At 43.2% G+C, this 26,664-nt stretch overlaps 2 protein-coding genes across 4 annotated transcripts in view; one reads left to right on the forward strand and one right to left on the reverse strand.

The window, feature by feature from the left end:
- LOC135215648 (phospholipid phosphatase 1-like) overlaps nt 1-14,189 on the reverse strand; it is a 283,884-nt gene extending 269,695 nt beyond the window's left edge. For all 3 annotated transcript variants that reach the window (XR_010314746.1, XM_064250569.1, XM_064250571.1), the window contains exon 1: nt 14,045-14,189. Coding sequence is in view for 2 of the 3 variants with exons in the window: in XM_064250569.1 (XP_064106639.1) it covers nt 14,045-14,099 (55 nt within the window). In the remaining variant the exon portion in view is untranslated. The remainder of the gene's footprint in view (nt 1-14,044) is intronic.
- Nucleotides 14,190-14,562: 373 nt separating this feature from the next.
- The window catches only part of LOC135215650 (oxysterol-binding protein-related protein 8-like), a gene marked incomplete in the record, with an annotated part of 484,283 nt that continues 472,181 nt past the window's right edge, over nt 14,563-26,664 (forward strand). The window contains 1 exon segment of the mRNA XM_064250572.1: nt 14,563-14,719. Within this exon segment, the coding sequence (XP_064106642.1) occupies nt 14,674-14,719 (46 nt within the window).

The raw sequence follows: 26,664 nt of genomic DNA on the forward strand, positions 1-26,664 counted from the left end.
CTCATACGTGGCCACTTACGTGCACGTGCGGGGCAGACACACATACATGTGTAGGTGAAGTATCTCAAACACTCGGAATAGAATGAGAATCCCTCGGAGTCGAACACTGGGAAGTACCAGGGAGAGGGGCAGGCAAACACTCCTGCTGAACTTACTCCGTGCTCACAACCTTCGACCTCTTGACAAGCACCTTGAGATCCTTACAGCGATGAATAGGCCCTGGAGGAGGAGAAGTGGAAGCACCTGCAACTTGTACACGAACGTGGGAGGTTGCAACACTCTCGCGACTTGATGTAGGGGATGAAGTAGCCACTGCAGATCGCACAGGGGAAGAAACACTAACAATCAATTACACCCACTCACAGGAATATGGGCGTGCCACTCCTCACTCGCAGACGAAGAATGGGCCAAGTCCTTAGCCTTCCAATGCTTAATACGCCGACATAGTGGAGACGGGGGAGAAGGAGAGGAAGACAGGACTGGCTCCTTACACAACCTCTTCGCAGGAGGCGGGGGCGACGCAACACGCTTGCTTCCAGTCCTCCCAGCCGACATGGCTGCAAACCTATCTTTTAAAACAGAGTCCAATCACTTAAGAACCACCTGGCATAAAGCCTCACATGGATCAGCAAAAGAAGGGGCCGACAACATGGAAGGGAGATGCAGCGAACTGGATGACTTCACGGCAGCAAGCAAACGATGACGACACAGACGAGCGAGGCAGCGCAGTGGAGGCAACTGGGAGTGATGTCATCGATGGAAATGACATCATAAGCGGCAATGATGTCACGACTTTCCCTCGATCTGAACGGGAAGCAGACGCAACTGGCGGAGAAACACGAAATGGCCGACCCGTGACGTCACTAGTGGGGCTGAGGAGGGGGGTGGCGAGCACCCAAGAAGTGCGTCAGCAAGCCCTCCAAGAAGGGTGGACCACGTAGCCTAAGCATCACCCAGAGCGCCGCCACTTTGGACGCCTCCAAATCTGAAATTAAAAAAACTAATGAAAAAGCCTCCTCCCTCTTGGGAATTAAATTAACTGCCGAGGAAGAGGAGGCGACATTATATAATAAATCAGCCTGAGGGCCTCCCGATACTTTCAATGATGAATCGATGGAAGAAAAGGAAAGGGACAAAGGCACAACACTAGCATGAGGTGTGACAGTGGCAGGAGACGAAGCATCAGGAAGGGAAGAGGAAAATCCTTCCCATGAAGGAAGAGTAGAAACTCTATAAAATAACTTCCACTGCTCTCTAGGCCATGCACGGCATTCCGTGCAGGGATTCGTTATTATACAAACATTAAAAACAACATCTGCAAGTGATGTGAGGATCGGTTGCTGAAGAAGCCAAAAAACAAGAACAAAGGAACCTGGAGTTCCCAGGCACACACACTGACAAGGCCGAGAAGGAGCAGAAGAAGCCATAATAAAAGCAAAAACACACAGAAACACAAGCGAAAACGGGCAATGAATTGGGTAAAGGCAGAGAGAGGTCAACCACAACTCTCATTCAGGCGGTTAAGAAAAGACTGAATGCTGTGGCGTGGGTGCGTGGTCCTTGAGCACTTTTCATCGGATATACGCACTCGTTGCCAGATCTCACAAGATTCCTTGCTTTCATCTGTGATTTAACCGGATCCAGCTAGGCGCTAGAAAAATTACATCCAGGCAGTCGGGCCTACCCACCTATTAGACGGTAGTTACTGCCTAACCACCTTCTTCAAGAATTTAATGGCCGTAATTCCAGCCCATGCTGAAAGTAATTCCTTATGTAAAGGACAGAGGGTTTGTATATGGTGTAGGAACCAACCTTATCTTCTTCTCAGTGTCTTACAGTACATAATTTTTCTACTGAAATGTCAGAGATGGGAGAAGCAGCTTACTATTAGTTGGAGTGCAAGAAATCTACTGATCTGTATATATCAGTTTTTTCACTTTCTTGAAGACTAGCTAGTGGATATCATACAATCAAAACATCAGTCTTGATTTTGGGAAGAACTTCAAGGTTTGTTATGCCTGTGGGATCAGGTTATTGAAGGTACTTTCCCTGAGATGAATACACTCACAGATGTGGCAAGTTACCTCAAAAAAGTGCCTCTCCAACTAAGGACCCTAAAATCCTACAAGATTCCTGACAGACAGGGAAATGTTAACTCCCTATATACGTAACACCTCTGTAGAAGTGTGAGGAGCAAGAGAAGAGTGTAGGAGAGCCATCTTATCCTGAGAAGTGAAAAGATGACGTCATAACCAGGTTCGCAGTTCCCTAACTACGATATAGGAGGAACTCACAGAGGAGGGGGAGAAGGACAAAGAGGAAGAGAGATTACGCTTCATCTTACTTCAGCCTTCAGTCTCAATCTTCTCTCCCACAATAGCTGAGTACAAGGTCAATACAAGCAGATGAGGAAGCTGCTTGAGAATAATGTAAGCAGCAGTACAGTGGACCACCCCATATTCGCAGACTTGTGCTTTCGCGGATTTCTCTCTGGAACATTACTGCCTATTATTTGCTGAAAATTCGCCTATTCGCAGTATTTTTTTTATGAGAAATATCCAAAAAATGATATTGTAATGATACAATTAAGTTTGTTCATACTTACCTGGCAGATATATATATAGCTGTATTTTTCCGAATCCGACAGAAATTTAAACACTTACGACACACGCAGTGGGAGTCAGGTGGTTAGTACCCATTCCCGCCGCTGGGAGGCGGGTATCAGGAATCATTCCCATTTTCTATTCATAATTTTTTATTTCCACTGTCTCCTGAGGGGAGGTGGGTGGGTACTTGATTATATATATCTGCCAGGTAAGTATGAACAAACTTAATTGTATCATTACAATATCATTTTGTTCATGAAACTTACCTGTCAGATATATATATAGCTGAATCCCACCTTTGGTGGTGGGAGTAGACAAAATAGAAGATTTTAGGAAACATATATATGCAGATAATTGATATCTTGATTCCTTACCTGTTAGCATAGCTGACTTCGTGGTTACTGCCGCGTAAGTCTGCTTGTGCTACTAGAGTTGCCAGCGAGGTAGAGACCTATATAGCTGGTGCACTCCAGATGATCTGTCAACAGGGGCGAGACCACGACGTGACTAGACCATTGACCATACAAATGAGGGCAACGAAGTAAAAACCAAACCACCTGGCGTAGCCTACCAAAAGTATCCCACATAGACTAAGCTAATGGAAGGGAGATCCGCCGCAGGCGGTCAACCCCACAACCATAACACAAGTTAAAAACTCCCCTAAACCATTAAAGGATAGGATGAGCGCTACCTCCTGCCCCCAAAACAGTGTCTGCAGCGACGTATGGTCCGAGCGAGTAACAATTTTCGTATGTTGCTTTCACCTCCCGCAGTAGTGTGAAGCGAACACCGAATTGCTTCGCCAATAAGTGGCGCCCAAAATATCTTTGATTGCCATATTTTTGTGAAAAGCCACCGAAGTAGCAATAGCCCTCAACTCGTGGGCTTTCACTTTCAGAAGTTCCATGTCACTTTCACTACACTTTTCATGGGCTTCCTTAACCGTACTTCTTAAGAAGAACGCCAGTGCATTCTTCGACATCGGAAGATCTGGTTTTTTCACAGAGCACCACAAGTTCTCCGAAGAACCTCTGCATGCTCTGGTTCTCTGCAAATAAAACTTGAGAGCCCTGACAGGACACAGGACTCTCTCAGCTTCAGGTCCCACTAGCTCCGACAACCCCTTGATCTCGAACGTCCTCGGCCAAGGGTTGGAAGGGTTCTCGTTCTTTGCTAAGAACGTAGGACTTAAGGAACAAACTGCACTATGATCCTTGAACCCAATATGCTTGCTTATGACTTGAATTTCGCTAACCCTCTTCGCCGTCGCCAGAGCGGTTAGGAAAATGGTCTTCTTAGTAAGATTCCTAAGCGAGGCTAAATGGAGTGGTTCAAATTGACTCGACATGAGAAACTTCAGTACCACGTCTAAGTTCCACGATGGTACTTTAGGTTGGAGAACTTTCACAGTCTCAAATGATCTAATGAGATCATGAATGTCTCTATCATTCGCTAAGTCGAGTCCTCTATGTCTGAAGACCACAGAAAGCACGCTTCTGTAGCCTTTAATCGTGGGAACGGCTAGTTTCGCTTCTTTCCTAAGGTGAAGAAGGAAATCTGCTATCTGGCTCACAGAGGTTGAGGTGGAGGAAATGCCCTTCCTTCTGCACCAACTTCTAAAGACAGCCCACTTTGATTGATAAACTGCGATTGAGGAGGGCCTCCTTGCGGTGGCAATCGCCGTTGCCACAGGTCTTGAAAAACCCCTCGCTCTGGCCAACTTCTTGATAGTCTGAACGCAGTCAGACTCAGAGCGGGGAGGTTTTTGTGGTACCTCTCGAAGTGGGGCTGTCTGAGTAGATCTTTCCTTAGGGGCAGAGTCCTCGGAAAGTCTACTAGGAAGGACATCACCTCCGTGAACCAGTCGGCCGCTGGCCAGAAGGGGGCGATGAGGGTCATTCTCGCTCCTTCTGATGCAGCGAACTTCCTCATTACTTCCCCGAGGATTTTGAATGGGGGAAAAGCGTAAATGTCTAGTCCCGACCAATTCCACAGTAGGGCGTCTACTGCCACTGCTCCCGGGTCCAGAACTGGGGAGCAATACAGCGGAAGTCTCTTCGTTCGGGAAGTTGCGAAAACGTCCACATGAGGACGTCCCCACAGCTTCCATAGCGCCTGGCATACTTCCTGATGAAGGGTCCATTCCGTCGGCAGAAGCTGTCCTTGCCGACTGAGAAGGTCCGCTCGCACGTTTTCCACGCCTGACACAAACCTTGTCAGAATCGTGACGTTTTGCGACTTCGCCCAAATCAGGATATTCCTCGCGATGACGAACAGAGAATGAGAGTGAGTTCCCCCCTGTTACCTGAGGTATGCCAAGGCTGTGGTGTTGTCCGAGTTTATCTGAACCACTTTGCTGGAGACTTCCTCCTCGAAGAACCTTAGAGCAAGGTAAACCGCTGAGAGTTCTTTTAGATTGATGTGCCAGGACACCTGTTCCCCTCTCCAGGTGCCTGACACTTCTCTCCCTCCCAGTGTTGCTCCCCAACCCGTGGAGGACGCGTCGGAGAACAACACTAGGTCGGGGTTCCGAAGCTTGAGCGAAAGTCCTTCCGCAAGCTTCTTTGGATCCAACCACCATTTGAGGTGCTTTTTCACTTCTTCCGTCAAAAACAAGACCTCTTCTAGATCCTGTTTGCGTGACCAATTGCTTGAGAGGAAGAACTGAAGTGGTCGGAGGTGCAACCTTCCCAGAGAAACAAACTTCTCCAGTGAGGAAATGGTCCCCAGCAGACTCATCCATTCCCTCACCGAGCATGTTTCCTTCCCTAGAAAGGCCGACACTTTGTCCAGGCATTGAAGTTGTCGCCCCTGGGACGGAAAAGCCCGAAAAGCCACTGAGTCCATCTGAATCCCCAGATAGACTAAGGATTGAGAAGGAGTCAGATGCGACTTCTCGAGATTCACCAGAAGTCCCAGGGACTTCGCTAAAACGACAGAGTCGTGTGAAGGTCCTTCAGACACCTGTCTTGCGATGAGGCTCGAATAAGCCAGTCGTCTAGGTAGAGAGAGATCCTTATTTCCGCAAGATGGAGCCACCTCGCAACGTTCTTCATAAGAACGGTGAACACCATCGGCGCCGTGCTGAGACCGAAGCAGAGTGCCCTGAATTGGAAAATCTTCCCTTTCAGGACAAACCGCAGGTATTTCCTTGATCGGGGATGGATGGGGACGTGAAAGTATGCGTCCTGAAGGTCTAACGAGACCATCCAATCCCCCGGTCTTAAAGCTGCAAGCACGGATTGAGGTGTCTCCATCTTGAACTTCTGCTTGGTAACGAAGCGATTTAGACTGCTGACATCCAGAACGGGGCGCCACCCCCTGACTGCTTCGGCACTAGGAACAGACGGTTGTAAAACCCCGGAGAACTCCGGTCGAAGACCTGTTCCACTGCCTGCTTCTCGATCATTTGATCTAGTAGATCGTGAAGCACTTTCTGCTTTTCTCCCTGATACGACGGAGACAAATCCTTTGGTGTCGAAGACAGCGGGGGTAACATCAGGAAAGGAATTCTGTACCCCTTCTTGACGATGTCCAGAGACCAAGCGTCGGCACCTCTCTCTTCCCAAGCTTTCGCGAAATGTAGAAGCCTGGCTCCTCCGTGCTCCTACCGGTGTCTGAAGGACTTCCCTCTCACTTCTTGCTCTTGGAAGGAGCGGGAGTCTTGCCTCTGAAAGAGCCTCTTCCTCGAGGGGCTGGCTTCGAGGAAGAAGCGGATCGAAAGGGCTTCGATTTCTTCAAAGCAGAGGACCCAGAAGACGAAGAAGTAGTAGGCTTCCTAGAAGACTGTGCCAGAAGGTCTTGAGTTGCTTTCTCCTGGAGACTGGCAGCTATGTCCTTTACCATAGACTGGGGAAGAGATGTTCTGAGAAAGGAGCGAAAAGAAGATCCGCTTTTTGCGCTGGTGAGACCGACTTTGCAGTAAAATTGCAAAAAAGTGCTCTTTTCTTAAGCAGTCCCGTGCTGAAATGAGCAGCCAATTCCTCAGAACCATCCCTGACGGCCTTGTCCATGCAAGACAATACACTGGACAGCTCCCCAGACTGATGGAATCAGAACTCCTGGACCTGGCATCCAATACTCCCAGGCACCAGTCAAGAAAATTAAAGACCTCTAGTGTCCTGAAGAGGCCTTTAAGGTGAAAGTCTAACTCGCTATGTGTCCACGAGACCTTCGAGGAAGACAAAAAAGATCTTCTGGTGGCGTCTACAATGCTACCAAAGTCTCCTTGAGCTGAGGCTGGAAGCTTAACTCCGACGTTTTCTCCCGTCTCATACCACATACCAGCTTTGCCACCGAGTCTTGAAGGTGGTAAAGCGAAAGAAGTCTTGCCTGAAGCTTTCCTCTTTTCCATCCAATCATGGACCTTTCTAAAAGCTTGCTTCGTAGAAAGCGACTTCTTCATTCTCACAAAGCCCGAGATCTTAGCAGCTTTGGAAGACGAAAACTGAGAGGGAGGAGTACGTGGAGCTTCAGGTTGTAAAGTGTCTGCAAAGACTGACTGTAGTAAACGAGTCAAAACCTTGTAGTCCGTCGAAACTGGAGCCAACTGCTGTTCTTCGTCCACTTCGACGAAAGCGTCACTAATTTCCTCTTCAGACACTGGAGAAGTCGGAGGAAGTAAAGAAGTGTCCCGAGCTTTCTCAAAAGAGAAAGAATGGCGAACAGGAAGAGTTCCCGCCTCCGCTTGTGCTTGCGGAAGTGGAAAACTGACGTCCGTAGGCGCGCGTTTGGCGTCCGAAGCCAATCTACTGGCGCCGACAGAAGCGCGCTCAAACGCCGCAGGTGTACACCTGGCGTCCACTTGTGCGCGCTGAGCGTCCACTGGTGCGCGCCGAGCGTCCACTGATGCGCGCCGAGCGTCCACTGGTGCGCGCCGAGCGTCCACTAAAACTCGCTGAGCGTCCACTGGCGCTCACGAAACTTGCACCGAGTCACGTTCGGCGTCCACTAAAGCGCGTTTGACCTTCACAGCGCGCTCGGCATCTAAAGAAACTCGCTTCTTATCCACAAGTTTCGTAGCAGCGGTAGCAAGCCGAAACAACCGCTTCACGAGAGCGAGAAACGAATTTCTCGCCTCCTCTAGAAAGTTGCTGGGGAGCAGAACGAACTCTAGAGGGAGACTCAAACGGAGAGAGAACGAGCGAGGAGAGGAGGGAGAACGCCTCGACCTCTTCACAGGAAGATTGTCATCCTTCTTACGGCGACGTGGAACAGTCTCTCTCGAAGGAAAAACATCTCGAAGTTGCTGCTGAAGAGACTGGAGAATCTTGCTTGTAGGTGAAGCCTCCTTTTCTGGGGAGGGGCTGATCCTGTGAGCAGGAGAGTGGCGAGGGGACGCCTTCTTGCTACTCCCAGGAACCGCCACTTCACGCACCTTAGAGCGACTGCGGCGCTCGAAAAGAAACATCTAGGGAAGACTCCGCCTCCGAATAATCCTTACGCTTCTTCTGCGGAGGAAAAGCAGCAAACGCACTATCAGGCGACGAGCAAAGTTCCGGAGAACAACTTGGACGTGAAGCGTCCCGAACGCGAGCCGTCCTTTTCAGCGGACGTGATGCGGTTTTATGAGAGCTCCACCCTTGCCGCGGGGGGAGGAAGCTTCAGAAGAAGAAAAGCACTCCTTGAGAAGACGTGCACGCGCACGCTCCTTGGCAGTCTGGGTAGGTTCGTCAGAAGCTGCCGAAGGCACGCCAGATCGGTGGGGGTTCCTCGTAACCCTCCTTCGACTTTCGACATGCTCTCTCCCCGTAATCTGGGAGTCAAGCAGAGGTCTAGGTCTAGAGGCGGCGGAATGAGGCCGATCTGACGCACCCTCCACTACACAAGGGGCACTTTCACTGCACTTCTCTTCACTTTTGCTCTCCAGAGCTAACACTTTTGATTCTAAGTTACGAATCGATTCAAGAATTAGCGATAATGTATTACCTTCTACCGACACTGTCTCAGGGGCCGGAGGCAACACTACAGGGGTAGGAGCATAATCTACAGAAGGAGGGTTAGCAGGAGAATAATTTAAATCTTGCCTACCTGAAACATCCTGGAGGAAGACCTCCTTAACCTATCTCGCTCAAGTTTCTTAAGATAGGTTTCATACGCCTTCCATTCCGACTCTGTTAGTCTTTCACACTCCTTACAACGACTTTCAAACGTACATTCATTCCCCCTGCAAACTTTACAAACAGAATGTGGGTCTACTGAAGCTTTCAGTAGCCTACCTCTACATTCAGACATGGAACAAAATCTAGCGCTAGCAGAACTAGACCCTGACATCTTGATCAAAGAAAAATCAATACCAAATTCAAATCAAACCAAAGTCAACGTGTGCCAAGCCACCGATCCAATTCAGATACCAAAGAAAAACCAAAAGGGATACTCAAGTAGCTAGCAAGTTTCCAAAATCTGGACGGAGGTGCTGCAAACAGGTGTTTCCAGCACCGGCGACAGAAAAATTATGAATAGAAAATGGGAATGATTCCTGATACCCGCCTCCCAGCGGCGGGAATGGGTACTAACCACCTGACTCCCACTGCGTGTGTCGTAAGTGTTTAAATGGACTTTTTGTGATAAAACTATTAAAAAACCTGGTATAAAATTTTTTAGTGGGTTTTTCTTGAGTTTTAACTGACAAAATAGGAGGTTTTAAGCATTTTTATAGGGGTTCCAACTATTTCTGGGTTCTCTAACTTTTCGTGGGGCGGGGGTCTGGTACACATCCCCTGCGAATACGGGGGGACCACTGTAACGTCATTAGGGTAGACCTCCCAATTAAGAAAAGCAGCAGTGGGCCCCTAAGCTGAAGATAAGTGGTCAAGAAATACTACTAAAAAAATTGGGTCACCCAAGATACCAAGGCTTGCAGCACTGATCTATGGTAGTCACGGCTCTACGCTGACACGCCAAGAGCGCAGCTGGCATAGCAGCAGATAATGAACCATGAACACAGGCTCTACTGGGGCAGAAACCTGCATGACAACCTGGACTGTCTTAGTCAGCTGAATAGACAAGATTTTACAACCCCAAAACACAATTATCCATGCATTAGATATGCCATTGCAAGTGTAGCTTAAGCTACTCTTTATGGAAGGAAAATTTGGAAACTTTCACATATCATGAGTTGCTACTAAGTTGCTGATACACCTCAGATCTGCTGTGAAGTCTGAAATCTCTTGCTTGTAATATACACTAGTATCACAAGCTTGCATAGGCAAGCTGATTTGGTGGAGTAATTGATTGTTTAGATATAGTGCATGAACAGCACTGACACACAAACCTAGGCTACAAAGGACAATTAAATCTACAGTACGTATTATTAATTCTGGCACATACAACTTTGAAATACGAACACCCAATGACTACCATGTGGGCAGCAACTTTTCAACTTTTACATAAACCTATCCTAGAGCCAAATTCTTAACCTATATATGTATGTATGTATGTATGTATGTATGTATGTATGTATGTATGTATGTATGTATGTATGTATGTATGTATGTATGTATGTATGTATGTATGTATGTATGTATGTATGTATGTATATATATATATATATATATATATATATATATTATATATATATATATATATATATATTATTATATATATATACACAGCAAGTGTATATTATGTACACAGCAAGTGATGTCAAATTCACTTTAAGTCTCATTTAATGTAATAGCTAACTTTAATGATATTAACTAGTACTGCAGAGAAAATTATATCACTTCTCCATTTACATATTCATCCATATTACAATATAACTATCATAGATTCACAATAGCCGTGCATGTGATGTCTAGGCCCTTCCCCTACAACGCTCCTGATTACAGTTAATAAGTCAATCACAGGGCTGGAAACTCAGTCTTGCTTGAGAGTTCACATAGGCAGGATGTACGTTCCTTCCTCTTTCAAAAATTATAACTTTCATTATACCTCCGTTTTACCTGCAGAAAAGGAGTGTTTCCAAATTTCATTACTAAACATCTTCAAGCCAATGATTTAAGGAATATATTGATATAAGAATTAAGAAGAAAATTGTATCATTATAATTATATAATTCTTCTTCTTCCTAGCTTAAACCCATTTTTATATGGGGTCACCATTATGAATGAGTCGTCTCCATCGATTTCTGTCCTGTGCCTCGTTCTCATTTATACCTTTCAATACCATGTCTTCCCCTACACAATCACACCATCTCTTTCTTGGTCTTCCCTTCTTCCTTCTAACCCACACTTCCATTTCCATCGTATGTCTTCCTGTCATGGTAATTGCTTTATAGCAAAGAAAGATAAGGAAAGGAAAACGCATCTTCAAAAAGTTCTGCAGCAAGGAGGCATTCGCGCTTGTGTTGGAGGTGCCTGTTCTCATGATGGTTCTAGAATCAGAAGGAGTGTTGTGGAACTTGACAGGCGCCGACGTGACGTGAGGAACGCAGCGATTTCTGATGTAATACTTTGTCCAGATCCTTCTAAGAAGTTCTAGTAATCTCGGGAGCCTGTGACGTTCGTGCTCCGCCTCCCCCGTAGGCCACGCCCCCAGGTCACCGTATAAATACGACTGACGAAGCAAGGAGGAAGCAGATCGTCAGTAAGAGCCACAGATCAGATTATCAGTGAGAGATCAGCAGCAGAGATCATCAGAGAGAGATAAGAGAAGAAGGAATCAACGAAGGATCAGAGAGGAAAAGTCGCTCGAGAGTTGGTTGAATTCTGGTCAAGTCGTCGTCACGAGTGGATGACAGAGGCATTTCGACGTAGAGCAAAACTTCAGAGAAGAAATGTTTTACAAGAGGTTTTGAGGAGTTCCTGACCTTCAAGTATCAAGAATAGACATTGTTTTCTGCAATATGGTGTCAAGAAGACGTCTACAATTACAGTTCTCCTTTGTGAAGCCATCGCTTCGAGTCGCAAAACTGGCCAGCAAGTATTTGAATTACCTCACTTCTTCCCCAGTTCATGCATTTTAAGATTTTGCCTTTTTTATGTAAATAGGAGATACCATTCTGCATTTATCTTTGTTAGTAAGCTTGTAAATAAACTTTTGTTGTGTTTGTGCATCTTTCTATATTCGTATCCCCAGTTTCAACTGTTGGTGTTGAATTCTTTTTTGTTTATCATTATATCAAACTTGGAGTGGACCTCTCTCTCGGGGTTCGTGAGAGTTCCTCCCTTCATAACAGGTGTCCATACCATGATAAAAAGGAATATTGAGCAAGATATAGGAAGACTGATTGTAGGAAAGAAAAATCAATGGGATAAATTAAGGTATCAATATCACAGTAAGGATTTTCTTCATATAGGATTACCACTACAGGACATGAAAGGGTGATGATAATGAACTCTTAATATTCTTTTCCCCAATAAGACTTCTATGAGGGGTCATGATCATGATGAAGACGTCATTAAGTGATCACGCGAGCAACACCTGACTACACGAAGATAAAAGAGAGATTGATATTCTTAATCTTTTGCTTGTTATTTTCATATTGATAGCCCTACCTATAATTTTTTTGGTAGCATTGTCTTCCATGACATTTAAGCTACAAAACTGTATGAAACACAAGACGAAAAATGATGAATGCATTGTGATCTCACGTAAGGAATGAAAGAATATATTTTATATCTAGAATTTCATGTTTATTTCATTATAAATATATTAATATTAACTTTACTGAAGTACATAATTCTTATATTATTATAATCCTTAATCATTGGCTTGAAGATGCTTAGTGATGAAATTCGGAAACACTCTTTTTCTGCAGGTATAACTGAGATGTAATGAAAGTTATAATTTTTGAAAAAGAGGTCGGAACATATATCCTCACTCTGTGAACTCTCGAGCGAGACTGAGAGTTTCCAGACCTGTACCTAACTGGTTTAACAACAGCCAATAAGGAGCATTGTAAGGGGTAGGCCTAAACATCAGTTTCACAGCTGATGTGAATCTATTTTAGTATGTAGCCTATCAGTTAGCTACTGTTGGAATAAGAAAAAATAACTACTTTGAAGCAGTAACATAGCACTCAAGAGTCTTCCTATGCCTTGAAAACAATAATCTTATTTTTTCTCTCCACGATATCGTTTTTAGGCAATTTGATAGTAATTGCAATATGATACAAAGTTATGTCATAGTGTACCTCATAGCTGAAGAGTTCATAGTGAAGTCATAGAAGGAAAAGGCTGGCTATCCTTCACCTATCAAATAAGAACATCATAGCCAATTCCAAGGGTACTGAAGTGAATGATTTGAATTAATCAGTGTTCACAACAGAAAAGCCCTATTACCTAAGTGCTCAACAACAGACAAAAAGGTAAATCTAAATAATAACTCCGCGTCGGGTATTTCTTTGGATATTACAGTTTCCTGTAGTCTCCGGGTTGCTTACTATTAAGAATTTACCATTATTTTTGGGAGGTCGACTGTAATTAACCCCCAGGGGCCAGTGCTAACCATGGCAAAATACACCGGGCGCCCCAATCCCTAGTGGATGTCGTATTCGCGGTCGCGTTCCTTGCATCCGTGCGGAGTTATTCTTTAGAATTATCGACAAAAATTAAAACTACTTTCTATTAAAACTGCTTTCTTTCAGTATGCCTAAATGACACATTAGGGTTCTACCAGGTTAGGTATATCCCAACAGACACTAAGAAACGTTAAATGACTGCCTACCTAGTACCTTAGTCTAAGAATCACGAGATTCTTTTTGAAATATAATGGTGCAAAAGAAATAAAAGATCTGCAAACTAGTATTGCAAATTGACAAAACTCCCCAACAAAATACAATAGGTATAGTAGCTAGCTATACTATATATAGCCTATACCTATCTTATCCTATATTTAATCCACTTAACGATCCAGGTTAAGGTTGAGAATCAGTCTAGGCTAAGCTATGATGAGACTAAGCTATTGGTAGTAGTAAGCTAGACAACCTTGACTACAGTAATTGAACTATAACATGAAAGAAGACATCATGAAACTTGCTTCTAATAGCTAATTTATATTCTAGCAATATTGCGCACCCAACAAATAGTAGTAGGCACTCCTAAATAGGTAGCTAGTAGTACCTAATAGCTACTATTTGCGATTGGCTTTCGATAGGCTTAACAAGCATACTACTAGCCCATGGGTTTAAGAGAAAAAGCTTAGTATACCTACCTAGTAATTTATATTAAAAATTTGGCGTTCGAGGCCAAAACTTCTAAAACCTCATTGATAAAAGGCTCAACAGGACAATATACATTAAAGAGGCGATTAAACTGCTGTACTTTAAATGGAAATGACGGAAGCTTTTAGACACGCTATCTACTAGCTAAGGTACGAATCCAGAGGCCCAGCCCACTTGCAGTGCAAGCATATCTATATAACAGCTGCGATTAAGTCACAGACAACAGTGGCATTTGATAATTCTTATTAAAACATGTAACCGTCAAGACACTTACCTATCAGTAACAATATGAAGTTCAGAGTCCCTTTGATCATATACTTTCTTTCCATTTTCGTGACACTGTTGACCTTCCGTCCCCACCACTCCGCACAACCTCTACCAACCTGCTGCAACACCAACTCGCCAACTGCTGTTCTCCCTATTCCCTAATGGTCCCGAAAATGAATAGGCTCGTATTATTTTGAAATATGCAAACGTTCACTGTCACATTATAAGTGTTTTATACTATAATCATATAAAATTACTCATTAGCTTCTTAATCATCGATAAAAAAACTAAATTACTAAAGGAAATATGGTCTTTACGAACTTTATCATATCATCGCAAACACTCTCTGGAAGTTTATTTTATTACTTCTTATGAGTAGAAAATTTATTTATTAAACCAAATTTGTGGCGTTCTTGAACTGTCTTCGATATAACGATGTGGCGAGTGTCAATCAATGAGATTTTATTTAGGCTCGTAGTCATGACAGAAGCGAGTAGGATTGGAATGTGCTCTTTGCAGCTGTCACTGAGCGAGAGGCGATCCGATGCGCTTCTCGATTCCCTCAGAGTGTCTGTTTGCGACAGAGTTGTGTTAGCAGTTGAGATGTGTAGGTGTGCTGTGTTGTTTTCTTAAGCTATGATGGAATTGTCAAGGAATGTAGAAAAGGAAACTCTCGTTCCAGGTGAGTGTGTGTTTACATGCGTTACATACCTGCGATGAATGGCACAGGCAACAGTTGACATTGAGTGTACAGTTCGGTGACTCATTTAATTGAGTCAACTTCAATTTCTTAATGTATATTTGCTTACCGGTGTAGGCTAGCAGGTTTTCAGGACAGTCTGTTCTAGTTGTTTAAAATTCATTAGCGAGAGACTACAACTCAAGGTGTTAAGACTGGCTTTTAGGAGTCGCATCGCATGTCTCGTATGATTTAAAATGACATTGCCGTTGTTGGGTAGATGTCCATAGGCTACCTAGTAAACAGAAGTAATATGGTTTATATACCTGTTCGGAAGAGGTCCATTGCCCTCGCCCCCACGTCGAAAGGAAAAGTGTTTTTGAGATTTTATCATCATCGGTTACTCAAGTAAACAGTCAGCTGCTTTTAATTGATTATAAAATTAATTTAAACCAGGTTTCGAAATGTGCACATTGTGCTTCCGCACACAACTTTAGGTATTGCAAAAAGTAAGTGTAAGGTAGGTTAGCCGAGCTAGGTTGTAATTGTATGAGAAGTAGGTAGTTACTACCTACTTTACTAGTAGTAGCAGGTAGCTAACAGTGGTATTAATTGCAGTCCTGATTGCCCAACTGGGTAATCCTCTGATAAGTAGTATTACTTAGGTAATTTCCGTTAAACCTTAATTACATTTTGTACTTGAAAATACCGTTTTCCCTTGGTTTTGTGTGCTTTGAACGTTTGTGGTGCTTGTTTTATTACCAAATAAGTATCTTTAGAGGAAAGCACGGATTTTGGCTGGGGGGAACACTAAATGGGTGAAATCTAAGTTCCTTAATCTCATTGTTAGTTTCATTTAGATTAAAGTAGGTTTATGGAATGTTCTGCTTAACCTCGTATACTATCATGCACCAGGGTAGGGACTGTAGGTCAGGGTAGGTGGTGTGGTCAGTTATTAACAAAACAAACATCAGAAACATTGAAAGCACGACTTAACAATAAGGCAATGGTGTTTTATAAGTCCAAAATACAAGAGTGGTTGATAATAATAATAATAATAATAATATCCTTTATTTCAGCTCAGGGCCATATAGGTACATGGAATAGGTATACAAAATACAGACAGTAACATACACAATCTAGATACATGAGACAACATAGGCTAATAAAAAAAATGAATAATTGGCACTTATGATAATATTGGTGAGAAAAAAATGCATTGAGAGTTATATATAACAGTTAGTGCACAGATTATATAACTTAAATTTCAACTAGAGATCTTAGGTGGTTACAGTAGTCAGGTCCAGAGAGCTAAATATGCAAATTGAATGTAAAAAAAAAAAAAACTAACTTGATAGAATTCACAGTAATAATGAAAAAGTAAAATATCAGCAATAAATATGATAGTAATGACAGAATCTGCAGATGACATCATGCCAATATAGAGATTAAGCCCTGTAGGGGAAAAAGGCCTCATTTTCCCATCTTTCCCGCAATTTAGATCTTCTTCTTGCTTCACTCCTTAGGATGCTTTGTATGAGCGAGTTGCTGCTTTCTCACTCGGGTTACCAGACTGGACATTGTTCGCCTTACAATGATTATTAGATTGTCCAGGTGGTTTTCTATGAACATCTGTGTGGCGGAGTGGTAGCGTGGAGTGTTTGTGAGGCGTCTCAGAATGTCATTGTGCACAACAGTGATACGTCTCATGGTCTCTTGGGTATAGTTCGTCCAGAGGGAATACCCATAGATGCTGTAGCAGTATGAGCGGAAGAGCAGCAGTTTCACGTCTCGGTGACAGAAGGCAAACCTCCTTGCAATCATGTTGCCAGTTGCACATAGCTTACGACGCCTCAGTTTAATGTTTGCTGCATCTTTTAGGTTGTTGATGATAATGTGACCCAAATATGGAAATTCGTGCACAAATTCCAGTATATGGTTTCTGAGGAAAACTTGTGGTTCTGCAATATGCTTAAGCGATCTCGGGAGCAGCAACATGCACTGGGTCTTCGTTTTGTTGTAAATTATATCAAATTCCTCTGCATATTGGCGGCAAGTGTCGATGAGTCGTCGGAGACCTTGCACTGATTGGGAAATCAGAACCATATCATCGGCATAATAGAGGTTGTTTATAGTTGTTTCATTGACAGTCCATCCGATTGGGAGTGAGTTCAATTTGACATTCAAAGCATCTGTGTATGTATTAAACAAGTATGGAGAGAGAATGCCCCCTTGACGAAGCCCGATAATATGTTACCCCATTTGACACAGAATTGCTGTCTGGAGAACCAACAATGTTAAATGCCAATTATATATAGGGGTGTGGCTCTTTTATGCAGCTTCACGAAGAGCTTCAGGTAGTTTACTCTGTCAAATGCTTTTCTCACAGCTATAAAACAAAGAAAAACAGGAGAGGCTGATGATAGGTAGTAGTTCAGCAATTCTTTCAGTATGTAGATGTAGGTGTCGGTTGAGTGGTTTGCTTTAAATCCGAACTGGTTGTCAGTGGTGTGTAGAAAGGGGAGAAGACTCACTAGAAGAACCGACTCTAGTATCTTCGATGCGATCATTGTGATTGCAATCGGCCGGTAGTTACCAGGGTCATCTGCGTCCTTTAGCTTTTTGATTAATGGTATCAAGTGAACTAAGAGTAGGGAGTCGGGAAGAAACTGGTGAATTATGCACACATTGAATAAAGTAGCTAGCAAAATGTAAATTATCGGATGACAGAGTTTGAAAGCCTCTGCGGGAAGACCATCACAGCCGGGTGATTTATTATTAGTTAGGCTGTTTATGGCATCGCTGATGTTACCTGGCATAATACGGTCTGCAAAATGAAATTGAATGTTGTCAGTAAGGAGGTTATCTACATCCCTTCGTGAATCTTGATCATTTATGTAATTAAGGATATTGTTGAGGTGATCGCCCCACATACTTGTGACAGCTTTGTCTCCGACTGCTTTTTGTGATAGCTTTTTAGTTTTGGGATTTAAGGACTGGATATCTTTCCAAAGACAAGGATAATCTCCAGATTCAAAGTTTTTAGACGTTGCATCGGCTCTGAGTTGTTTTTCATTTAATCTTCTGTGCTTAAGATCAAGTTTGAACAGCGCTCTTGCCTGTCTCATTAGTAATGCAGCGTCCTTCCATCGGGTTACCATTTTGCCTCCACAGTAAAAGCATTTCTCGTGAGTATGTAAGTATACAGATCTTTAACCAAGTCATTCCATCCAGGTATATTACGAGAATTACCTTGATGAAATCTATAGCATCCCTGCCCGAAGCAAGCATAGCCGAGATTATGTTCGAATAGAATTCCTTCAGATCCCTCCTGTGGTGGTCATTTCTACAATTTGTGTTAGTGCAAAGGCGTCTGCTGGTTGAACTACTGACCGCAACCTGGTTTCCGTGGTTGCCCTAAAGTATCTTGTTTTCTGTTGGTTTTTAGGATCCTAGTTTACTGCTGGTGGGCGGTTAGTTAGGGGGTTCATGGTAGGGAGGGATGAGGGTACTGAATGACACCTGTAATGGGATGTGATCATAGCCCTTTGCAAGATCATAGCGAATATTGCAGGTCATAATAGAATCATGAAGTTGTGGAGATGTGATGCAGTGGTCCAGCCAGGAGGTTGTAATTGCGTCCGCTCTATTATATACTTATGAATAGGATGAAGGAGGGAGAGCATTACATCGCTAATTTGGAGAGCATGATTTTGACAGAAGCGAGTAAGTTCATTAGAAAATTGTTTGTGGGGTGGGAATTAAGATCCCCAATTAGTATACAAATATGATCAGCAGGAGAATCGTGAATAATGCTGTGTAACTCCCCTAGGATCGTGCAGTAATGATCAAAATTATTGTTATTTTCCCATTAAAGCTGTTGAATGGTGAATTCCACATTAATAAAGAATTAAAATGCCATATTATTTCCAAATTAAATTAATACTGCTGGTCAGGTTGGATGCTGTGTCTGGTTAAGGCTGAAGGGTATGGGGCCTTCTCAGTTAGGTATGATGCTTAACCTGGAGTCTTGTTATGCATTGGATCATTTGAGGAAAAGTTTGCCCCCTCCCCAGGTTAGGTTGGATGCAGTACCTTACGTTATATTATAGTACGTATAGAGTTAGGTTAAGAGAGAGTAGGTTAGGATATATTTCTGAATTTTTATTTTTTATTTTTAACAAAACAAATATGCAGTGTCTTTTTTTATATTAAAGATTTCAGAAGCATTATGGTGTTGTATAGAAAACTTGCAAAATTTTAATTTTATCATATTGCAGTGGTAAAATGTCAGTCTTTCATATCGCTCATTTACAACATGGCCACTTGTCTAGCTAGGGTTGTGACAGCAAAGTCTAGCATACTTAGTCAGATAAATTCAGAATAGTACTTCATTGTAACTTGTGTTCTTTTAGTACATTTTGTCCATAGTGCCAGTGCTTTGGCTGTACATAACCCACATGCATTTTTCCATCCATATCAGGTGAGATATACATACATATTTGTAAAATCATTGTCTGAACTTCACTTTGTGTTGTAGAAATGTTTTTTTTCTTTCCAGCATTGGCAGACTAGTAAAAAATACAAATAAAATTGTATAGTAATGAGCATGCTATATATATCAAATAGAACATTCTGCAAGTTGCAGATTGTTATTTCTAGAGGAGATTAGCAGCTATTTTCTTATGCTTGTTTCTCAGAAAAGTTCATATAGCCTAGGATGTGAGAGGTCCAAGCGGGTATTTCGTGGTTAGTAAATTTACTAAGTTGTAGGTGAAGTTAGGTTAGGATGTATCCTTGTAAAGTGGCTTTAGTGCAAGTAATGATTGCAGCCCTTTCACAGTTCTGTTCAGGGCCACAGACATTTAATAGGCTTAACGTTTGGGCTTATTGCAGTTTCATTAATGCTTGCACACAAGAGATCTTGTTTTGTAAACATTGTTGAAACTCACTAGTATTTGGAGAGGGATGAATACTGTTGCAAACAATCATCATTTTGTCATTGATGACTTTAGTTGTTTCATTGCTAGTTGGATAAAACTAATCTTTCATTATGATCACTTGTGACAGTTTTTAAAGAAGTTTGTATTTGGTGAAAAAGAGAAATTAAGTGGAGAGAGAACAGAAGCAGGTTACAAATTTTTCTAGTAAGAACAGGGATTCACTCATTTTTCTTTAGTAGTACTCTACTTAAATAAGATGGCAATATTGAATTTTAAAATAGACCATATCATATTGTACCCTTGTCAAGCTGGTCTCCCAGATCTCATGCCTAAATGGAACTACTAATCCGTTGCTTTTGTGTTCACTTATGTTGATAGTGACATTGAACAGGACATGAATAATGATAATTTTTATTTGACTGATTTAGCCACTGTGTTATTGAGGCCATTGATGGTTGGAGTATATTTTGATCAGTTATTTGTATTGACACAATAAATAAATGTCATATCTTAAATTTCTTGGAAATATTCATTCCAAGCATACTTGATTAATAATATTGAAAATTGAAAAATTATATATTTTTTGAAGACAGCTGGGTTCCAAAACATATAAAAGAATTCCACTGGATTTGTATACCGACATCTTAATGAACCATAGGGAGAAGGTTTATATAGTATGTACAGTTGCAAACAAGTCCACCTGTTACGTCTTGATGAGAGACTTTAGAAAAATTATATGGTAACAGTGCCTTTGTTAGGACGAGTTCCACCAGTCAGCTCCAGGGTTGTTTTAGTGGGAGGAGTCTTTAAGTGTGGTTGGAGTGACACACACACACACACACACACACACACAGAAAGAGAGAGAGAGACTGGACATGACTGATGAATCAAAAAGAAACAAAACTAGGGACAGAGAAAATTCCAAGCGAGCAGTAGAAAGTGAAGAAGGACTCTCAAACTTGGTGTAGACTTTTAACCCTTCTCATATGGTAAAGTTAATTTGTTTGCCAATGATAACGATTAGTATTTATATTCAGAGGTACAGTGGTCCCCCCGTATTTGCGGGGGATGCGTACCAGACCCGCCCGTGAATAGTTAGAACCCGCAAATGTTTAGAACCCCTATAAAAACGCTAAAAACAGCCTATTTTGTTAGTTAAAACTCAAGAAAAACCACTAAAAATTTTCATACTTGGTTTTTTTAATAGTTTTATCACAAAAAGTGCATTTTATGATGAAATTGATCAAAAAACCAGGAATTTGTGGATATTTCTCATAGAAAAATACTGCGAATGCGTGAATTTCCTGCGAATAATGCGGGGAAACGTTCCCGAGAGAAAGCCGCGAATCCGGAGAATGCGAATACGGGGGGCCCACTGTATTATGTATTCATGTTCCCTCTTTAATGTACTGTATAGAGGTTATTCTCTACATGCCATTCATTACAATAACAATTATTATATGCATGTTATGTTATGGATAAAAATAATTTTCTACTTGGCTTGTATTTTCTGATATTAATCGTAATGATAGTTTTAATGTTATACAAACAGAAATTCCTTTTGCTGTTATCATTTGTGTGAGGATAACTAAGTGACGGACATCACTGTTGTTAAACAACCCCTTCAGTCATTTACCTGTTCATTGTGGAAAAGGTTGTTTGGTGAAATGCAGTTTGATTATATTATATCTTAGGGTTCTTTTTATAAAGAAATTTTAAAGTAATGAGTACTATATATATATATATGTATACATATTAGCATTAGGATAAACACTAAAAAAACATGCAAACATTAAAGATAAACCAAAAAAATCTTTCAAGTAGAGCTTTTCGTTAGCTGTACATGCTTTCCACGAGCAAATCTACTTCACTTCCACTCATCAGTCTCAACTGGCCCACCTTACCCCCACCAATTTCAGTAGCAGTAAAGCCAGGCTGAGGACATCAGTGTGGCAAAAACAAGAAGCCTGTTAGTTAGAATCACATTTTGGAGTTCCTAAGCCTTTAATATTGCTTAACAAGAGTAACTCCATCTCCCGCTCCCCCCAAAAAAAGAATGTAGTTTAGCCAAGAGGGCTTTAATGGTGTCATATCAGAACTGCATACTTAACGCAATGGTATTTCTACATAACATCATGTCATTTTTAATTAGAGAGAGAGAGAGAGAGAAACAAGGGTGTTGGACACTTTCAACACCTTTACTGAACTCTTGGTTATATTCAGTCAAGTGCTGCTGCTTCTCTTTATAGCTTTCTATTATAGTAATTGTAGAAAATGCACTGCAACCAATACTGTAAACAGTAATGATGTTCATGATCATTGCCAATACCAAAATAATTTTTAAATTTGATACATTTTAAGTAGTAGTGTGTTATGAATATGACTGATATATTATAATAGATAAGGTGGTAATGATAGCTCCATAGTTAAAAGTTAAATAGAATCTTGATGAACAAAGTTCTGTTAAAAGTGAGACAGTAATCTTAAGTGGACTTTTTCGTAACTGTGCCTTTCTCATCTCAGCACATGGATGAGAAACATTCTCTCAAATCCTCTAGGCACTATGTTGCTCATCCAGCAAGTGCTGCAGTTTTCCAGCCATTGAAAATCCTAATATTTTTAGTGTCCAGCTGCTAAATGACAATAGGTAAGTTTCCATCTTGTTGGCATAAAGAAATATTGTACATTACATCCATAGGGAAGTTGATTTGATATGCCAGCATTTTCTGCTAGCTACTAATTAGACTCCCTTGAGAATTGAGCAAAGCTGCCTTTATTTTCTTTCCTGTTTGTGGAAAGGGCATTATAAGAAGAAAGAAAATTACCTCCCAGCATTTTGTGTGCTGCCCCTGTTCCTTGTCAAGCTCTCTGCTTTTTCCATTCTATGCGCACTGGTGTGTGCTAGTGTGCAACAAAACTTTATTTCCCTACCATGGCAGCTTGACAAAAATATCCTCTATTGATAAGAGATGCATGATATTAAAATTCCCCAAGGACTTGTGTGTGCTCAGGGTTTTCATGAAAATAATAGTCTCAGATAATAAGTTTTAAAGTTCTTTCTGTACTACTACCAAAATGGCTCATAGTTTGTCATTAAATATCAAGGGCTGTCGTGCTTAACAACAGATTTGGAGCCATTGATGTATAAGGGCTTATGTACTGTATACTATATGGCGCGCCATAAGAACCCTTATGGTGTTGATAACTAGAGCTCATCTCACTATGGCGCCATAGATCACCGATTTTAACGCCATAAAACCGGATCGCCGATAACCAGGAACTGTCTGTACACATCTTTCTCTGAGTCTTACAAGATCGTGAGAGGCTTCTCTGCAGTAGAATATATCCAGTGTCTGGGTACATTTCATCACTCTGAAGAATATGTCGGACCGGAAAATAGACGAGTTCTCATTGCGACCATATCTTTCTTCCGTCAGGTCTGCCCACAGGTCCTTGGAACTTCTTTTCCTTGGACTGGTGGTGGATGCTCACAGGTTGTGTTTGCTTACCTGGCTCCTGAGGGTTTGTATATCGTGTAGGAACAAATCACAATTTTTAAAAGTAAATTGTAGTTTTCCTAACTTTACAAACCTGAGGACCTTGACATTAATACCCACTGCATGCCACCCCTCAATCTGAAACCTGGGCCAAAAGGCAAAGTGGAGTGTTTACATCTGGGCAGGTGGGCGTACCCGCCTACCAGACGGCAGGTACTGCCTAAGTACCTTTTTCAAGAATTTAATGGCCGTATTCTAGCCTACGTTGAAAGTAATTCCTTATGTAAAGGACCTCAGGTTTGTATAGTTACGAAAAATACAATTTACTTTGTTCATGAAACTTACCTGTCAGATATATATATAGCTGTATTTTCCGAAGTCCGACAGAAATTAAAAAACTTACGACACACGTAGTGGGAGTCAGGTGGTTAGTACCCATTCCCGCCGCTGGGAGGCGGGTATCAGGAATCATTCCCATTTTCTATTCATAATTTTTCTGTCGCCGGTGTTGTAAACACAGTTTTCAGCACCTCCGTCTTGAATTTAGGAAACTTGGCTACTATAAGTACCCCTTTTTGATTTTTTGGTATCTTGACTTTTGGATCGGTGGCTAGGCACACGTTAATTGTGGATTTGATTGATTTTGGCTTGATTTCTCTTTAAATAAGATGTCTGGTTCTAGTTCGGCTAGCGCCAGGTTTTGTACCAAGAGTGATTGTCGAGGTAGGCTACTGAAAGCATCAGTAGACCCTCATACTTTGTGTAAGAGTTGCAGAGAGCATGATTGCATGTATGAAAGTCGCTGCAAGGAATGCGAGTGTCTTTCTGATTCTGGATGGAGAGCGTATGAGTCCTATCTGCGTAAGCTTGAACGGGATAGGTTAAGGAGGTCTTCCTCCAGGAGCGTTTCAGGTAAACGGCAGTAAGTTCATGTTTCTCCTACTAACCCTCCTTTAATCACTACTCCTAACCCTGTAGTGTTGCCTTCGGGCCCTGAAACAGTGTCTGTAGAGGGTAATACCCTTACACTTATCTTAGAGTCGATTCGTAATTTAGAATCTAAAGTGCTCGCCTTAGAAGGCAAAAGTGAAGGTGCAAAGTGCAGTGACAGTGCTCCTTCGTTGGTGGAGGGTGCGTCAGATCGGCCCCATTTCGCCTCTAGGCCTAGACCGCTGCCGGACTCCCAGGTTTCAGGGAGAGGGCATGTTGAAAGCCGCAGGAGGGTTACGGGGAACGCCCACCGATCTGACGTGCCTTCGGCAGTATCTGTTGACGTTACACAGGACTGCCAAGGAGCGTGCGCGTGCACGCCTCCTGAAAGAGTGTTTCTCTTCTTCAGAGGCTTCCTCCCCGCACAAGGGGTGGAGCTCTCATTCTATTTCACGCCCGCTGAAAAGGAGCGTTGGTGATCGTGAGCTTCACGTCCAGTTTTGGCTCTCGAGAGGCGATCATCGCCAGAGAGTGTGTTCGCAGCCTTCCCGCCACAGAAGAAAGAAGCGTAAGGAGTCATACGGATGATGACTTTGTTGAGCGCCCCAGTCGCTCTCGAGCGTGCGTGCTACGGCAGTTTCTGGGAGAAGGAAGAAGGCGTCCCCTCGCCCCTCGCCTTCTCACAGGATCAGCCCGTCACCTGACAAGGAATCCTCTCCTACTGAGAAGATCCTGCGCTCTTTGCAGCAACAGCTTGCTGATGCTCTTGCTAAGAAAGGGACGCAACCACGTCCCAGGAGAAAGGATGACTGTCTGCCTGTGAAGAGATCTAGAAGGTCTCCCTCTCCCTCTCCTCGCTCTTCTATCTCTCCACTTTCTTCGCCTGCTAGAGTTCGTGCGACTCCCCAGCGGCTCTCTGGAGGACGTTGAAGAGGGATTTTTGCTCCGCTCGGCGCATGAAGCGGTATTACCCGCTCGTAAGCTTGCGGTGCGAGAGCTCGATACTTGCGTGGACGCTTCGGTGCAAGTTCACGTTCCTGACGCTCGGTCGGAAGCCAAGCGAACGCCAGTGGCATCTAAGAGTGCACCAGCGGAAGCAGAGCGCGCACGAGATGTTAAGCGCGCCTTAGTAAATGTCATTCGCACGCCAGTGGACGCCAAGCGTGCGCCAGCGGACGCCAGCAGCGCGCGAGTGGACGCCAATCCCGAGCTAGTTGCAGCCAGGCGTGCGCCAGTGGACGCCAGGTATGCGCCAGTGGACGCCAGGTGTGCGCCAGTGGACGCCAGGTGTGCGCCAGCGGACCGCGGTCGTGGACGAAGATGTGGAGTTTCGTCGCCTCCCACCTGTTTGTGATGAGACTTTGCAAGTGGCTCCGGGTCTTAGAGATACGACCGAGTTTCTATTAATGAGTCAGCTTTACCTTCCACTTCACAGCAACGCGCCTCGTGGAAACTTAGACCAGATATCTTGGTCCAGCCTATTTGCCTCCAACTTCACCTGTGTCGGAAGCAGAGGTTAGTGGGACGCTTCGGTTTGAAGTGGATGATGAGAAACCTTTGGCGGCAGTCTCTTCCGACTACCAGGTTTTGACCCGCCTTCTTCAATCAGAGTTTGGAGAGACGTTTCACCCGGAAGCTCCTCGCTCTCCTCCTTCACAACTTTCTTCGTCCAAGATCAACAAGGTCTCGGCATTCGTCAGGATGAAGAAGTCCCTTTCAACTAAGAGGGCTCTTCGTAAGGTCCATGACTGGATGGAGAAAAGGAAGTCTCAGGGAAAGACTTCTTTTGCCCTGCCACCTTCGAGACTTAGTGGGAAGGCTGGCATTTGGTATGAGACGGGAGAAGACGTAGGTATTAGACTTCCCTCGTCAGCCCAAGGAGACTTCGCCAGCATTGTGGATGCCTCGAGGAGGTCTCACCTGTCCTCTTCGAAAGTTTCATGGTCTACTAAACGGAAATGGACTACCACCTTAAAGGCCTCTTTCGGACGTTAGAGGTCTTCAACTTTCTAGATTGGTGTTTGGGAGTTCTGGATGCCAAGTCTAGGAGTTCCGACTCGATTAGTCTGGGGGAGCTGTCCAGCGTAATGTCGTGCATGGACAAGGCCGTCAGAGATGGTTCGGAGGAGCTTACAGCTCACTTTTGCACAGGGCTCTTGAAGAGATCCCTGTTTTGCAATTTTACAGCGAAATCTGTTTCTCCGTCACAGAAAGCAGACTTGCTCTTCGCTCCTTTTTCGGATCATCTCTTCCCCCAGGCTATGGTAAAAGACATTGCGACCAGTCTACAGGAGAAGGCCACGCAAGATCTCCTCGCACAATCTTCAAGGAGACCTGCGGTTCCTTCGTCCTTGGGAGTTTCGATTCTCAAGAAATCGAAGCCCTTTCGAGGTAGTTCTTCCTCGAGACCAGCCCCTCGAGGAAGAGGCACTTCCAGAGGCAGAGCCACGGCGCTGGCCAAGAACAAGAAGGTGAAGCAGAAGTCCTTCAGTCACCGGTTGGAGCCAGGCTTCAGCTTTTTTGTTTTTTGCGCAAGCTGGGAAGAGAGAGGTGCGGACAAATGGTCCGTGGACATCTT

The sequence above is a fragment of the Macrobrachium nipponense genome, chromosome 5 (genome assembly GCF_015104395.2).
Source record: "Macrobrachium nipponense isolate FS-2020 chromosome 5, ASM1510439v2, whole genome shotgun sequence".
Classification (NCBI taxonomy): domain Eukaryota; kingdom Metazoa; phylum Arthropoda; class Malacostraca; order Decapoda; family Palaemonidae; genus Macrobrachium; species Macrobrachium nipponense.